Genomic DNA, 17,310 nt, shown 5'->3' on the forward strand with positions numbered 1-17,310 from the left:
GCAGTGTGCGTGTGTTTGTGTGTGTGTGTGTGTGTGTGTGTAGTAACGTTATGATGACTGATTGGATGCAGTATACATACTTGGGCTTGTTTTGTTAAACAGTTATCCTATGCAATTTATATGTTTGAAAACCGTCAAACTGACCCTAAACCAGCCCAAATTTTGTCCACCCGCCCAAGCCAATTTTTACCCGCACAATCAAATTCAAAACCGCCCAATCTGGCAACACTGCTCACATGTTTCCTCCAGTCCAGGAAGTGCAAATGTGCGTTTTGCAGCGTCATACGTAATACGTTACGCTGCGTCCTCACCAGGACGCTGCAAACAGTAGTTGCCGGGGAAACGAGACGCTTAGCACACGACAAACGCCAGTGAAACAGTGTGTAAGTGAGGGAAATTCACAATTTTCCTCAAAAAAACCGAAGAAAATGACGCGCCTTTGTATCTGTGAGATGTGCAGCTGTGGGTAAGAGTATTTTTTAAATGTGTTTGTTTGTTTTTGTAGTAATATTTGAAACCCGATAAGGAGTTTTGAATAATTGATGGGTAAATGGTAGAACGAATATCAAGTAACGTTAATGGAACAAATTCGGAAAACAAACCTTGACGGACATAAATTAATATTACATTTATTTTAATACCTTTTAATAATGGTTTGGAAATCAAAAACAAATAAATGACGATAATAGTTTTACAATAATTGATAACATTTTTATTTTGTTTTATGTTATTTTCCATTTTATATCATTGCATAATTCATAGGGAAGTAGTCAATTTAATTTAATTTAATTTAATTTATTTTTTTTTCAGTTTCAAGCAAATGCAAGTCCTCAATACACTTGTAGTGCAAAGAAAATAATATAAAGAGAAACAAGTGTATTTATGTGTGTAGGATGGAGGCTTTAGTCAGTGACAGAGTTTGTTGTATAGCTGTTGCCCTGGACTCCACAAACATGTTCAGTAAAAGTGCCGTGGAAACTTGAGAAAAATCTCTTGGTGAAAGACATATTAATGAGTTTATGTCTTCTCAAAAGTATAATTTTATTTTAAATGGCTCCTCTGTCGTAAATGCTTCTCCATTATCTTCAGCCGCCACCGTTGCACACACCAGCCCACGGCTCTTTACAAGAAAGGCAGTAAGACTAATGTGTTGTCAGAGTACTCAGAAAAGTATCCCGCCTATAAAGGGCACACGCGGCCCAAGAGTGTCAAGCCCCAACTGCAGTATAAAGCTCATCAGGACACGATGGAAGGAACAACCACCTTCAGGTACATTCTGGGAATTAATGGCTAATCTTTAGTCAAATAATTTACACAGTTTTATACATACATCTACTCACTAGGATTCGATAAGTGTTTTTTACATGCAAAGTGGCAGCACACTAGATGTTAGAACGGCTCCTCTATGTCTTTCTATAGGCTTCAGATCATCATATAATCTTTTTTGTTTTCTCATTTTCTCAGGACAGACTATGTCCCGTATGTGGTCACCCATCGCCCTGAGAAGCCGCAGGCCGAGTACAAGCCCAAGCCTGGAGAGATTGATTTAGGAACGACCTATAAACAAGACTTCAACCCATATGAAGTGCAACCATTTGTTCCTTCACGTCCGAAAGAGAGAGTATATACCACAAATGCAAAACTGGACACCGTACCCACCTATAAAGGTAATGAGAATCTAGGTCAGTTAGGTCATGTGATGCTTTCTGAGCATGCAGTTTCAGAATACACACACTGAACAACTGGAACAATTTTTATTAACAGCCTTATCTAAATATCATTGCATAATTCATAGGGAAGTAGTGAAAAAAAATGTCAGGTAGTCAATTTAATTTAATTTAATTTAATTTTTGTCAGTTTCAAGCAAATGCAAGTCCTCAATACACTTGTAGTGCAAAGAAAATAATATAAAGAGAAACAAGTGTATTTATGTGTGTAGGATGGAGGCTTTAGTCAGTGACAGAGTTTGTTGTATAGCTGTTGCCCTGGATTCCACAAACATGTTCAGTAAAAGTGCCGCGGAAACTTGAGAAAAATATCTTGGTGTGGTCACCCGTCGCCCTGAGAAGCTTCAGGCCGAATACAAGCCCAAGCCTGGAGAGATTGACTTAGGAACGACCTATAAACAAGACTTCAACCCATATGAAGTGCAACCATTTGTTCCTTCACGTCCGAAAGAGAGAGTATATACCACAAATGCAAAACTGGACACCGTACCCACCTATAAAGGTAATGAGAATCTAGGTCAGTTAGGTCATGTGATGCTTTCTGAGCATGCAGTTTCAGAATACACACACTGAACAACTGGAACAATTTTTATTAACAGCCTTATCTAAGTATCTGCTGTTACTTATATTAAATAAAGTATTTTTAAATTTAAATGAATTTATACTCAACAACTTATAAGGAACATCATAAACACTAGTGTTCAAAAGTTTGGGGCGAGTAAGATTTTATTTTTTTATTATTTTTTAAGAATCCCTAAGGATGCATTAAATTAGAATGATTTATCATGTGACACTGATGCTGAAAATTCAGCTTTGCCTCACAGGAATAAATTACATTTCAAATTTCAAATAAATGGAAAACAGTTATTTTAAACTGTAATAATATTTCACAATCTTACTGTATTTTGATCAAAACAAATGCAGCCTTGGTGAGCATAGAAGACCTATTTTAAAACATAAAAAAATCTTACCGACCCCAAACATACAGTAGTATATCATAAAAGCCAACAATATTTTCAGTACACGGTACAAAAGCTGAAATGCATAAAAAGAAGTTATTACAGTAAGTACACGGTAAAATGCATAAAAAGAAGTTATTACAGTAAATGCCTTTGTTTGTTAGTAAAAGTTTTGTATGTTTTGTATGATGAGGATTTTCGTCAGTGGGAGATCAGCAGACGGGAATTGACTAAGCCTGACACACCGTATCAACCCCCTGTTACAAAGTTTGGGAATTCCACAACATTCCAGGACGATTTCGTCCACCGAGGCCTAGTGCCACGTGAGAGCTACAAGCCCCCTAACATAGCCAAGCTATCCGATACTCCTTTTGAAAACATGACCAGCAACAAGCTCTCCTATGTTCCGCATGCTCTCGAAGCCCGGTACGTTAAACCGCCAATAGAATACAAACCCAACAGCCAACCTTTCCAGGACTTCACCACCCATCGACAAGACTATCAAGGCCTGCCAAGTCCGCTGACCAAAAGCTGCAAGCCTGAGCCGCTCAAAGTAGCCTCCAACAAGCCCTTCCAGGGCAGCACGGAATTCCGTGACCGTTTCCAGCAGTGGCCCGTATCCCTCCAGCAGTTGCAGAAGTCGGTGGAATATATGAGTCCAACAGAGCAGATGGACCTGACTACCACCTCGCACACCGACTACATCAAGCACCAAATCCAACCCTTCATTTCCGCCAAACCCTTCTCACTTCCCACTAAGTCCTCCAGGCCCTTTCAGGGCAGCACCACCATGAGAGATGACTTCCAGCCGTGGGCGGCTCCCCGTCAAAGCATGATCCGGAAACAAGAGGAAATCCAGCGAGCCAGTGGGAAAATGGAAGATCTGACCACCTTCAGGGCTCATTTCATTCAGCATGAAGCTCAGCCTAGTTTCAGCTTCAAGCCCCAAAACGCACCGCTGCGGACCGACGCTCCCCTACAGAACGACACCATGTACCGCACAGAGTTCACGCCCAAGAAGATCAGCGTGTGTCCAGCCAGTTTTGAGTCTCCGCCGGGGTTTGTTTTCGATAATTACGATGATCGAGGCCACCGCTTCTTCCGCAAGATGATGTCTGCTGACAAGATTGAGACGCCGAAGGAAATGGTCTTGACAGCTTAAGAAAGTCATCATGTTGTTTCTATAAAAGGAAACTAGCATACAATATGATCTCTCTAAATTATTGTAATCCTACGGGGAATCGTAATGAATTACGGTTAAAGGTCAGTGGGTTGAACTATCTTTCATAAAACATTAATTATGCATAGTTTTAAATGTTAGCTAGTTTTAAATTTTCAATAGGATGAAACTGCAGTACAGTTGTAGGATATAAAATATGCAGTGAAAGTACTATAATATGTCATAAATCAGATTTTGGCAATACCAATTAATTAGTTCAATATCAAAATCACTTCTACACTACCATATAAAAGTTTGCGATAATTAAAAAAAAAGAAAGAAATTAAACGTTTTATTCAGCAAGAGCACATGCAATTATTCAAAAGTGACAACATAGACATTTATAATGTATAAGGACGTCTATTTCAAATAAATGCTGTTCTTTTGAAGAATCTTTTAAAAAATGTATCACGGTTACCACAAAAATATTAAGCAGCACAACTGTTTTCAACACGGATAATAATCAGAAATGTTTCTTGAGCAGCAAATCAGCATATTAGAATGAGTTCTGAAGGATCATGTGACACTGAAGACTGGAGTAATGATGCTGAAAATTCAGCTTTCATCACAGGAATAAAATAAATTTTTAAATGTATTCAAATAGAAAGTAGTTGTTTTAAATTGTAATAATATTTCACAATATTACTGTATTTTTTATCAAATAAATGTGGCCTTTTGAACAACAGTTAACAGTTAACCATATAAAACACGCTTTTTGCAATACACAATAATTGGTTGTTTTAACCACAATATAGAATACAAAGATCAATAATGTAGTGCAAAGAAAATAATATAAAGAGAAACAAGTGTATTTATGTGTGTAGGATGGAGGCTTTAGTCAGTGACAGAGTTTGTTGTATAGCTGTTGCCCTGGACTCCACAAACATGTTCAGTAAAAGTGCCGTGGAAACTTGAGAAAAATCTCTTGGTGAAAGACATATTAATGAGTTTATGTCTTCTCAAAAGTATAATTTTATTTTAAATGGCTCCTCTGTCGTAAATGCTTCTCCATTATCTTCAGCCGCCACCGTTGCACACACCAGCCCACGGCTCTTTACAAGAAAGGCAGTAAGACTAATGTGTTGTCAGAGTACTCAGAAAAGTATCCCGCCTATAAAGGGCACACGCGGCCCAAGAGTGTCAAGCCCCAACTGCAGTATAAAGCTCATCAGGACACGATGGAAGGAACAACCACCTTCAGGTACATTCTGGGAATTAATGGCTAATCTTTAGTCAAATAATTTACACAGTTTTATACATACATCTACTCACTAGGATTCGATAAGTGTTTTTTACATGCAAAGTGGCAGCACACTAGATGTTAGAACGGCTCCTCTATGTCTTTCTATAGGCTTCAGATCATCATATAATCTTTTTTGTTTTCTCATTTTCTCAGGACAGACTATGTCCCATATCCCGTATATGGTCACCCGTCGCCCTGAGAAGCTTCAGGCCGAATACAAGCCCAAGCCTGGAGAGATTGACTTAGGAACGACCTATAAACAAGACTTCAACCCATATGAAGTGCAACCATTTGTTCCTTCACGTCCGAAAGAGAGAGTATATACCACAAATGCAAAACTGGACACCGTACCCACCTATAAAGGTAATGAGAATCTAGGTCAGTTAGGTCATGTGATGCTTTCTGAGCATGCAGTTTCAGAATACACACACTGAACAACTGGAACAATTTTTATTAACAGCCTTATCTAAGTATCTGCTGTTACTTATATTAAATAAAGTATTTTTAAATTTAAATGAATTTATACTCAACAACTTATAAGGAACATCATAAACACTAGTGTTCAAAAGTTTGGGGCGAGTAAGATTTTATTTTTTTATTATTTTTTAAGAATCCCTAAGGATGCATTAAATTGATCAAAAGTGACAGTAAAAGAATCCTGAAAAAAAAAAAAAAAGATTTCCACAAAAATACCAGATAATAAGAAGAAATGTTTCTTGAGCAGCAAATCAGCATTAGAATGATTTCTGAAGGATCATGTGACACTGATGCTGAAAATTCAGCTTTGCCTCACAGGAATAAATTACATTTCAAATTCTATTCAAATGGAAAACAGTTATTTTAAACTGTAATAATATTTCACAATCTTACTGTATTTTGATCAAAACAAATGCAGCCTTGGTGAGCATAGAAGACCTATTTTAAAACATAAAAAAATCTTACCGACCCCAAACATACAGTAGTATATCATAAAAGCCAACAATATTTTCAGTACACGGTACAAAAGCTGAAATGCATAAAAAGAAGTTATTACAGTAAATGCCTTTGTTTGTTAGTAAAAGTTTTGTATGATGTTTTTAAAGAGGATTTTCGTCAGTGGGAGATCAGCAGACGGGAATTGACTAAGCCTGACACACCGTATCAACCCCCTGTTACAAAGTTTGGGAATTCCACAACATTCCAGGACGATTTCGTCCACCGAGGCCTAGTGCCACGTGAGAGCTACAAGCCCCCTAACATAGCCAAGCTATCCGATACTCCTTTTGAAAACATGACCAGCAACAAGCTCTCCTATGTTCCGCATGCTCTCGAAGCCCGGTACGTTAAACCGCCAATAGAATACAAACCCAACAGCCAACCTTTCCAGGACTTCACCACCCATCGACAAGACTATCAAGGCCTGCCAAGTCCGCTGACCAAAAGCTGCAAGCCTGAGCCGCTCAAAGTAGCCTCCAACAAGCCCTTCCAGGGCAGCACGGAATTCCGTGACCGTTTCCAGCAGTGGCCCGTATCCCTCCAGCAGGTGCAGAAGTCGGTGGAATATATGAGTCCAACAGAGCACATGGACCTGACTACCACCTCGCACACCGACTACATCAAGCACCAAATCCAACCCTTCATTTCCGCCAAACCCTTCTCACTTCCCACTAAGTCCTCCAGGCCCTTTCAGGGCAGCACCACCATGAGAGATGACTTCCAGCCGTGGGCGGCTCCCCGTCAAAGCATGATCCGGAAACAAGAGGAAATCCAGCGAGCCAGTGGGAAAATGGAAGATCTGACCACCTTCAGGGCTCATTTCATTCAGCATGAAGCTCAGCCTAGTTTCAGCTTCAAGCCCCAAAACGCACCGCTGCGGACCGACGCTCCCCTACAGAACGACACCATGTACCGCACAGAGTTCACGCCCAAGAAGATCAGCGTTTGTCCAGCCAGTTTTGAGTCTCCGCCGGGGTTTGTTTTCGATAATTACGACGATCGAGGCCACCGCTTCTTCCGCAAGATGACGTCTGCTGACAAGATTGAGACGCCGAAGGAAATGGTCTTGACAGCTTAAGAAAGTCATCATGTTGTTTCTATAAAAGGAAACTAGCATACAATATGATCTCTCTAAATTATTGTAATCCTACGGGGAATCGTAATGAATTACGGTTAAAGGTCAGTGGGTTGAACTATCTTTCATAAAACATTAATTATGCATAGTTTTAAATGTTAGCTAGTTTTAAATTTTCAATAGGATGAAACTGCAGTACAGTTGTAGGATATAAAATATGCAGTGAAAGTACTATAATATGTCATAAATCAGATTTTGGCAATACCAATTAATTAGTTCAATATCAAAATCACTTCTACACTACCATATAAAAGTTTGCGATAATTAAAAAAAAAGAAAGAAATTAAACGTTTTATTCAGCAAGAGCACATGCAATTATTCAAAAGTGACAACATAGACATTTATAATGTATAAGGATGTCTATTTCAAATAAATGCTGTTCTTTTGAAGAATCTTTTAAAAAATGTATCACGGTTACCACAAAAATATTAAGCAGCACAACTGTTTTCAACACGGATAATAATCAGAAATGTTTCTTGAGCAGCAAATCAGCATATTAGAATGAGTTCTGAAGGATCATGTGACACTGAAGACTGGAGTAATGATGCTGAAAATTCAGCTTTCATCACAGGAATAAAATAAATTTTTAAATGTATTCAAATAGAAAGTAGTTGTTTTAAATTGTAATAATATTTCACAATATTACTGTATTTTTTATCAAATAAATGTGGCCTTTTGAACAACAGTTAACAGTTAACCATATAAAACACGCTTTTTGCAATACACAATAATTGGTTGTTTTAACCACAATATAGAATACAAAGATCAATAATTCTAAACTGAGTGGTAAAACTGTATTTATTGTTTTTGTATCACATAGACTGTTTGCAATATTGACATGTACAGAACCAAAACCGGCACTTCCTTAACCGAGTCATGTAGCGGCACTTTCTCCACATACTGTAGCAATAAAATGCAATGGATTAAATTCATGGATAAATTCGGTGAGTGGCTTATGTATAACATTTGTTCATTACTTAAAATGCATGCATAAAGGCCAGTAGGAAACCATTATATTAGAGATATGGATAATTCACTTCAAGTGCTATAAGTACATAGGTCTGTGTTGGGCTTAATCTTAAATATGGATTATAAAGACAAACTAAACCAAGTAAGAAAATAAAATCCAAACTTTCTACACTCAATGTACAATATTGCACTTAAAAACACATTATATACAAGACATATTTTACAATGCAGCACATTGGTTGAACACAAAACATACATCTAAAAGACGGCTGGAGAAATGTGACTTTTATGGCACATACCATTTCAATCAGTCAACGGGTTTTCTGTCATACATTCTACGTCCATATTAAAACATCATTATTTAATATTAGAGTCAACATGAAAACAAAATGGACCCTTTTTACTTACTTAAAACATGCTACTGTGTTTGTCTTTGTAATGTTTATCAAAATATAATAACTTTAGCTCACTTCCACCAAAGACTAAAAAATAAAACGTTCATTGTGACTTTTTATCTCAGTTTATATCTCACAACTCAGAACTTTTTTGTGATATAAACTCAGAATTATGAGATATAAACTTCCAATTTGGAGAAGAAAACTCTTATTGTGAGTTTATAACTTGCTATTCTGAGAAGAGAAAAAAAGTCCAAATTGTGAGTTGTAATTACCTTTTTTTTTTTTTTTTAGACACGATATTCCAAATTCGGATTTTTTCTCACAATTGTGAGGTTATATTTCACAATTCAGACTTTTCTTCTTAGAATTACTAGTTTATACTTCGTAATTCTGACTTTTTCCTCAGAATTGCAAGAAAAATGTCAGATTTGTGAGATATATACTCAGATTTGATATTTGGAAAAAAAAAACTACTTTGTAAGATATAAACGAGTAAAAAAGTCAGAATTACTGTTTTTATTTTTCATTCCGTGGTGGAAATAAACTTCCATAAAACTTGCTTCCCTCTGAAACGATTTCCCTTTTCGGCTGGCATCACAAATCCTTCTGACTCCTCTAACTCCTCCCCTCTGACCACCTGACTCCATGTACGAGCCAATCAAATCCTTATAAATACAATAAGCCCCACCCCACATTTTTCTTGTTGAATGTCCTGTTTGCCTCTGAAGTAATCAGATTAGAGAAGTAAAATGGGTTGTGACAGCATTTCATGTTGACTTCAAGGTAGGACTCTGACAAAAAAATAAAAATACTCTTAATACTCCAAGCTGTGTACTACTGATATTATTAGTACCAGTGCATCATGTACACCCAAGAGGCCTTTATATTTCCTTCACGTTGGTGAATGGTCCGATAAGATTTGTCCTCTCATATTCACAAGTAAAAATCTTAAATTAATACACATATAATACCACTTTCAGGGCAAGATAAAATGAGATCTGCAGAGAAAGCTGGTGAAGAGAGAAGTTTCAAATCTCATCAAGTGATTTTCTCTTTGGACTTCTGATGATTGTGGGAAAGCATCCAGTAAAAGTGTAGTCCAGATATCTTTTAGTCCATACACTCCAGGTGTCCTTTTTGTTTGTACGATTGAACAATATGCTGTGTTACGAGAGACAATCAGGGCGGTGACTGAAAAGGGCGTCTGTTGGTTTGGGTCACTAGGTGGCGCTGGTGTCCTGTGAGCAGGTCTGGCAACAGCGTTGCCGGTACAGATCCACGGTGCAAAGCTTGAGGCGTTTGACCACAGGACAGTAGTGGGTTCTGTCCTTACACTCACCTACAGAAGCACAAATATAAAACAACGCTTATTCAAAATATAAGTTTGGAAATCATACTTTTCAAAAGCACAATCCACTCATTAATTGGCAAACAAATGCAAATTTCAACGTATTAAAATACAGACAAATAATCAGAAAATAGAAGTTATTTACACAAATGAGTTTGTAAACAACAACATTTAAATATGTTTTCGAAAGCAATGAACTGAATGAACTTGGAATGAATTATCTAGTTAAATAAAAAACGAATTTAAATATGAAGATAAATAATAATGAAAGTTCGGAGTCTTTTGTTGGTCTTTAATTATTATTATTATTATTATAACTATTATGCTTTATTATTCATTGTTATTAATATATTTTCATATAGGTTAAATATCTACTTATCTACTTTATACTCCACAGATCAAATAAAATAAATGAGTTTGTGAACAACAACATTTAAATGTTTTCGAAAACAATTAACTGAATTAACTATGAATGAATTAACTAGTTAAACAAAAACTCATTTAAATATGAAAAGATAACTAATAATGGCAGTCCTCAGTCTTTTGTTGGTCTTTAATAACAACAACAACAATAATAATAACAATAATAACCATTATTCATTATTAATAATTATTCTTAATATTAAAAAATAAAAGTATAAAATAATATAAACAATAAATTATACAATAAAATAAAATAAGCTGCTGATGTGAGTGCTAATACAGGAGGACCAAGCCTAGAACACTTTATGTTTTGTGTGTGTTTTGCTTGTTCATTTATGAGTTGTTAATTAATGTTCCCGCCTCCTCCGTCCCGTATCTAACGAATCTTGCTACATACAAACTACAGTAACATCTGATGTGAAACACCTGCCCCTGTTCCTCTTGCTTTGTCCACCTAGGATCTTGGATTGATTTTTTTTACAAAGATTATTGTGAAATTGTGGGACTTGCTCCAATGACATTAATACACAGAATCGTGGGAAACCAGAAATACTAACTCAATCACATTCATTTTGTCCTCTGCTACATTTCAAATTCAAGTTTGGTGAACTCTGACCTGCAAATTCACATAGCACAAAGACATTTGAGGATCTAAACGTCACAGACTGACCTCAAGTCAAAGAAAACTAAGCAGTGTTGCTGCTCACAGTAATTAATTTTTTCTCAAAAAGAGAATCCTTAGAGTGTGATATCACATCATGTTCGCTGCGGTGTGAAGCAACATTTCGTTTTCAAAGTCTAGCATAACCACGGCTTCACACTCTAAAAACAATATAAGTTCATTTATTGGTGTTGTTTCATTAAACATTTCTGCACAAGAAACAAGTTAGGTGACACAAAAATGATGTTTCATTAAGTTTCACCGCAGAAGAGTGAAGAACAAAAAGCAGACGTTTGGACAGACAGGATTCCTGAAATGACCGAGCTTAAAAAACGAAGAAAAACCTGCGAACGAGAGCGAGTTCTCTTGGGACGTTGTGATAACTTGGACTTCGCGAGTGATGGAACAAGCCAATATATTTGGCCCTCAGGTCGCTAATATTTTCCCTAATAAAACATGAACGCTCTAAAGGTGGCGAACAAGGGCAAACATTCTCCGAACCGTACTGCCGCTCTGCTTTATAACAAGGTGTTATTAGAGACTCACTGCCACAGGAAGTGATGTTGCAGTGTTGCCAGGTAGAAGGCCGCCGTTGCCAGGCGCAGTGCTGGTCGGGGAGGGTTTTCTTGTTCTGCTGATGGATGCATTCCACTCGACGGGACTGGAAGCCGCTGCCACATGCCGCTGTACACGTCCTCCACGGGAACACCTTCCAGTGCACATCACACATCTCAGACGAGCAGTTCCTCACGGATGATGGCCTGAAAGGTGTTGGAGAACCAGATCATGAGAAATAACACGTTAACAGAGCTGTGCATGTGAGAATAAGTGATGCTGAATATTGCATAACAAGTCTGGCACCTTTCTTTTGGGTCGCAGGTTTTGGACGTGGAGTTGCTGAAGTGTCTGCACGAGACGCTTCTGCTCTGCGTGGCCACCGCAGGCCCCAGACATCGACCTGTGCACTGTGAACACGCATTACCATCACAGTAAATATGATGAGGAGGGGAATGAACAAACGCAGCTGCTCTGATGCTAAACAGGCATAAGCTACGTAAAACTGATAATGCGTATCTGGCAAATAACATGAATGTTATATGATGGAAGTACATATTTTTAGATTCTGTAACTGGTCAGTATTTTTTACTAGTAATTTTATAACTTTAAATTACTTATTAGACTTTTTGCATGAATCATTAAATTATTATTAACTATTAAAATATTTGTAAAAAAAAATTCAATTAAATTTGATCAATTAAGTTATAAATGACAAATATTTCTAAATTTGAAATATTTCTTAGATTTCTAATTCAAACAAATACTGTTATTTTGAACTTTTCATATTAATGATTTCCACAAAATGATTAAGCTGCACCAGTTTTAAAGATTGATAATACTAAAAAAAAATTGTTGTTTGTTTGAGCAGCAAATTACCATATTAAAATGATTTCTGAAGGATCATGTGACATTGAAGAAAATGTAGCAACTATTAATATTAAATCTATCTATCTATCTATAAATATTTGATCAATTTATTTGATGAAAAGTATAGTAAAAACAGTAATATTGTGAAATATTACGGTTTAAAATAACTTTTCTGTTTTATATATAATGTATTTAAAGAGCAGGTCATATGGTATTTTAAAGTGTCCTAATATTGTGTTGGAGTCCCCTACAACAGGTTTAAATGCATCTAAGGTCAGAAAACATTGTAATGTTCTCAGAATATACATTTAATATTAGAGTAATTTGCCAATGATTTCAAAACGATTCATTCCAAGCAAGTTCGGAGCAAACCCCTCCCTTCCATAAGCCTACTCTGCTCTGATTGGTCAGCTGGCCAAGCCTGCTGTGATTGGCACAGAGAGGAGTCCTTGAGCAAGTTAGCGAGCGCTATGATTGACAAAGCACCTTTAAATAAAACAATAATATAGTGCTCCAATCCGTTCTTATAATAATGACATAAAATACAAAAACACTTATGCAAGCGAATCGTGCCCACAGCTAAAGTTTAGCGCGGGTGATTATGCAAATGTGTTACCCAGTGACGTATACCAGTAACAGTCAAAAGATTCGAAAATATGACGACTCGTTAAAGCGATTCAGAATCGACTCTCTCTTTTGAGAGACAATATCTTTATTTATCATGCACTTTTTTGATTAACAACTTTATATATATATATATATATATGTGTGTGTGTGTGTGTGTGTGTGTGTGTAATATTTCACAATATTACTGTTTTTACTATATTTTTAATCAAATACATGCAGCCAAGGTGAGCAGAAGAGACTTTAAACATTAAAAAAATCTTACCAATCTCATAGTTTTGCATGGTCTTGTTAAGGTTTAACAGTAAATCCACAGAATAAAAAATAATTATAATTGGTGACCAGTATGGGTTTTCAGTGGTTACCATCAATATCAATATCTAGAATATCTGCTATATTGGCTACCGGGCAAAGCTATTGATTTAAAAAATAGCCAGATATCAAACGAATATCACAAATTATATACATTATTTTATATCACTGCTACACATTAAACAGGTTAAAATGAATGTAAATGTGGCAGTAAACGTACCTTGCCCCAGGAGCCGGTGAGCCACTCCACACACGCGTGTGAGCTGCACTCTTCCCTGTCTTCAGGCCGACGAGATCCTTCACACGCTGAGCTGGACAAAACCCTCACACTCCCCGAGGCCTCAACCTGCTGACAGGAGACCCGCCTCTCTCTGAAGCCCCGCCCACAGGAACTGGAGCATCTGGACCACACTGTTGACACCCAACTGACAGATACAGCAAAAACAGTCAGGAGAGCTTCAAAATGACTTAAAAAGCTCATGGGAGTACTTTTTAAATGATTTAATGAAATACGAAATACTGCACAATCAGCCAGAAATTTTCATTATGTATGAACTATGCCTAGATGACCTATATTTTTAAAAAATGTGCAGTATGCTACAAAGCACACTGTATGAGTTTATACCACGATGCAATGCACTCAACTTGACCTTCCAGTTCCAGTGTGATTGATGAGCCAGAAGTCACGATTTCACATCTGTTTCTTAATCAGACTGCCAAAAAATATAGATCATAACTGTAGGCTATTCACTGAATAAATATGCAACATAATGAGGCCATGTGATAATATAGCATACTCCTGTTTGATGTTATCTTTGTAGTATACAGTAGAAAAGACACAGTATTCAGTAAGTAGTAAGATCAAAAGTTTCGGGTTGGTAAGATTTTTTTGTTTGTCTTAAGTTGCACGGGGATATTTGTAGCAATAGCCAACAATACATTGTATGGATCAAAATTATCGATTTTCCTTTTATGCCAAAAATCATTAGAATATTAAGTAAAGATCATGTTCCATGAAGATATTTTGTAAATTTCCTACTGTAAATATATCAAAACGTAATTTTTGATTAGTAATATGCATTGCTAAGAACTTCATTTGGACAACTTTAAATGCGATTTTCTCAATATTTTGATTTTTTAGCACCCTCAGATTCCAGATTTTCAAATAGTTGTATCTCGGCCAAATCCTATCCTAACAAACCATACATCAATGGAATGCTTATTTATTCAACTTCCAGATGATGTATGAATCTCAAATTTTTTTTTTTTATTGACCCATATGACTGGTTTTGTGGTCCAGGGTCACATATATGCTCACCAAGGCTGCATTTATTTGATAAAAATACTGTAAAATAGTCAAAGCTGAATTTTCAGCATCATTACTCCAGTCTTCAGTGTCACATGATCCTTCAGGAATCATTCTAATATGCTGATTGGATGATCAAGAAACATTTTTTAAATTATTATCAATGTTGAAAACATTGACAACAGAAACTGTGATGCTTTGTTTTCCTCAGGATTCTTTGATGAACTGCATCAAAGAATCCTAATGAAGTTTAAAAACAGCATTTAATAAAAAAAACCTAGATTTGACACACACGCACACATATATATATATATATATATATATATATATATATAGTAACAATGTAAGTGTTTTTTGTCACTTTTGACTATTTTAATGCATCAAAAAGCATGTATTTCATGAGTTTTCATGAAAGCATGAATTTCGACCAGCTTCCATCTCAAAAAATACAAATTTATTTTGCCTTTTGAGATTACATTTTATGTATAAATGCTTTAAATTTATGGAGTACAGCCAAATAGTGAGTTAAAAAAGAGATGAAAATGCTGGTTTACTTTAAGCTCATTAATCACCACTGATATATACAGAAAGAACATATTTCAAAGTTTGAAACTGGTTAAAAAAAAAGATTATTACAATTGCAATGCACTGTTTTTTTCCATTACAATTCCATTTAATGCTGCAAAAATTACACACTTTAGCTGTAAAAACATTATGGATGCGGGGAAACAATTAAGTTATGTAATTTGAATTATTACAGTACATGATTTATCTTCACACCTGTAGCATCCTATCATAAATTTGACATTTATCTAGCTGCATATTACCAATTTTCTTTGCACTCACACAGTAAAACGCACCCTAACAAACCTCAACCTTCTAGCTAACTCTGGATACGTGCCATTCCAAACCGACAAGAATATATATCTCCATACATTTCAACAGTGGATATATGTACGGCTGGATATATTTGGTTTTTGAAAAAGCACAGCTTGTACCCGAGTCACTGGGGAGCTGGGAGCCTCTGTGGGGCATTTGGGGTTGTGTTAGAGCGCAAGAAGCAGTAACAAAGACACGCTTTGTGAGAGGATCTCCCGCTGACGGCTCTGAACTGACGCTAAGCGCTTTCACAGAGCCATATGATTCATGCGCTGAGTCCAGACGCATGGCAATAATCAGATGATGTTTTTGGCATGGACGCACAGAAGTCGGAGAGCGGTCGTGTGCACTATCTGTGTTCTCCGAGAAAACCTGAAACCCTCAATCAATCAGCGCACCATATGAAATGTGGACTATGCTAATGATTCAAGCTGCAAAAAAAACTCCTGCTTACTTTCATATGAAAGAGTGGAAGTACAGTACGTGCTAATATAATTCAGTTCACTAAATTGCTCTTTTAAAGTCCAAATTTAGCTTTTTTAAATTTTTATTTAAATGTGTCCTGGTCTTATCGTGCTTTTTAATTAAAAATGCAAATAAATTATCAATATTAACTTGCAGTTTGCTGATGCAACCAAGACGAAATGGGGAGAAATAAAAATAGTAACCAACACGATCACATTACAGAGTGCAAATTACATTTCACACTGTCGTTATAAAAAGCATGGTGAAATATTGAAATGAATTGAGGCTTGGGGAAAAATGCTACCAAAATGAAGAAAATTCAAAAAATACTCCTGTACAAATAAACTAACTCTATTATGGCTCTTGTGATTAAAGTGAACAGAGCCATATGATTCATGCGCTGAGTCCAGACGCATGGCAATAATCAGATGATGTTTTTGGCATGGACGCACAGAAGTCGGAGAGCGGTCGTGTGCACTATCTGTGTTCTCCGAGAAAACCTGAAACCCTCAATCAATCAGCGCACCATATGAAATGTGGACTATGCTAATGATTCAAGCTGCAAAAAAAACTCCTGCTTACTTTTATATGAAAGAGTGGAAGTACAGTACGTGCTAATATAATTCAGTTCACTAAATTGCTCTTTTAAAGTCCAAATTTAGCTTTTTTAAATTTTTATTTAAATGTGTCCTGGTCTTAACGTGCTTTTTAATTAAAAATGCAAATAAATTATCAATATTAACTTGCAGTTTGCTGATGCAACCAAGACGAAATGGGGAGAAATAAAAATAGTAACCAACACGATCACATTACAGAGTGCAAATTACATTTCACACTGTCGTTATAAAAAGCATGGTGAAATATTGAAATGAATTGAGGCTTGGGGAAAAATGCTACCAAAATGAAGAAAATTCAAAAAATACTCCTGTACAAATAAACTAACTCTATTATGGCTCTTGTGATTAAAGTGAAATGTGAAATGTGAGAAAGGTGTCTATTGTGGCATTGCTTTTAAATGTGCTCATGTTGCATCAGCATTCTAATCCATCACACACGTTTCTCTTGAGTTTATGAATGCAATGGCCAATCAGAAGTGATTAGATTAGTCACCACTGAAAGTGAAGTCTGCACTCTTTTGCCAATTCTATCATCATTAAACAACAAACTGCATATTATGAATGAGATTCATTTTGCAGTGAAGACACTTATATTGAAAATTTTTATGGGAGTTTTTGCAAAAAT

At 36.3% G+C, this 17,310-nt stretch overlaps 2 protein-coding genes and 2 pseudogenes across 2 annotated transcripts in view; 2 read left to right on the forward strand and 2 right to left on the reverse strand.

Annotated features, from left to right (window-relative positions):
- The window catches only part of LOC107685220 (elongation factor-like GTPase 1), a 134,481-nt pseudogene extending 134,197 nt beyond the window's left edge, over nt 1-284 (reverse strand).
- Nucleotides 285-405: 121 nt separating this feature from the next.
- Nucleotides 406-3,848, forward strand: LOC107685229 (stabilizer of axonemal microtubules 2-like). Its single transcript, XM_016481744.1, has 5 exons — nt 406-466; nt 1,090-1,269; nt 1,465-1,667; nt 2,780-2,781; nt 2,880-3,848. The coding sequence occupies exons 1-5, from the start codon at nt 429-431 to the stop codon at nt 3,846-3,848; spliced, it is 1,392 nt and encodes a 463-aa protein (XP_016337230.1). The 5' UTR covers nt 406-428.
- A 181-nt stretch (nt 3,849-4,029) lies between these two features.
- LOC107685221 (stabilizer of axonemal microtubules 2-like) lies at nt 4,030-7,201 on the forward strand (annotated as a pseudogene).
- A 1,945-nt stretch (nt 7,202-9,146) lies between these two features.
- LOC107685222 (ADAMTS-like protein 3) overlaps nt 9,147-17,310 on the reverse strand; it is a 244,976-nt gene continuing 236,812 nt past the window's right edge. The window contains exons 27-30 of the mRNA XM_016481738.1: nt 13,639-13,843; nt 11,919-12,022; nt 11,604-11,818; nt 9,147-9,964 (exon numbers count right to left, since the gene is read on the reverse strand). Of these exons, the coding sequence (XP_016337224.1) occupies nt 9,846-9,964; nt 11,604-11,818; nt 11,919-12,022; nt 13,639-13,843 (643 nt within the window). The 3' untranslated portion in view covers nt 9,147-9,845. The remainder of the gene's footprint in view (nt 9,965-11,603; nt 11,819-11,918; nt 12,023-13,638; nt 13,844-17,310) is intronic.

This window comes from Sinocyclocheilus anshuiensis, unplaced genomic scaffold (assembly GCF_001515605.1).
Source record: "Sinocyclocheilus anshuiensis isolate Anshui unplaced genomic scaffold, SAMN03320099.WGS_v1.1 scaffold333, whole genome shotgun sequence".
Taxonomy (NCBI): domain Eukaryota; kingdom Metazoa; phylum Chordata; class Actinopteri; order Cypriniformes; family Cyprinidae; genus Sinocyclocheilus; species Sinocyclocheilus anshuiensis.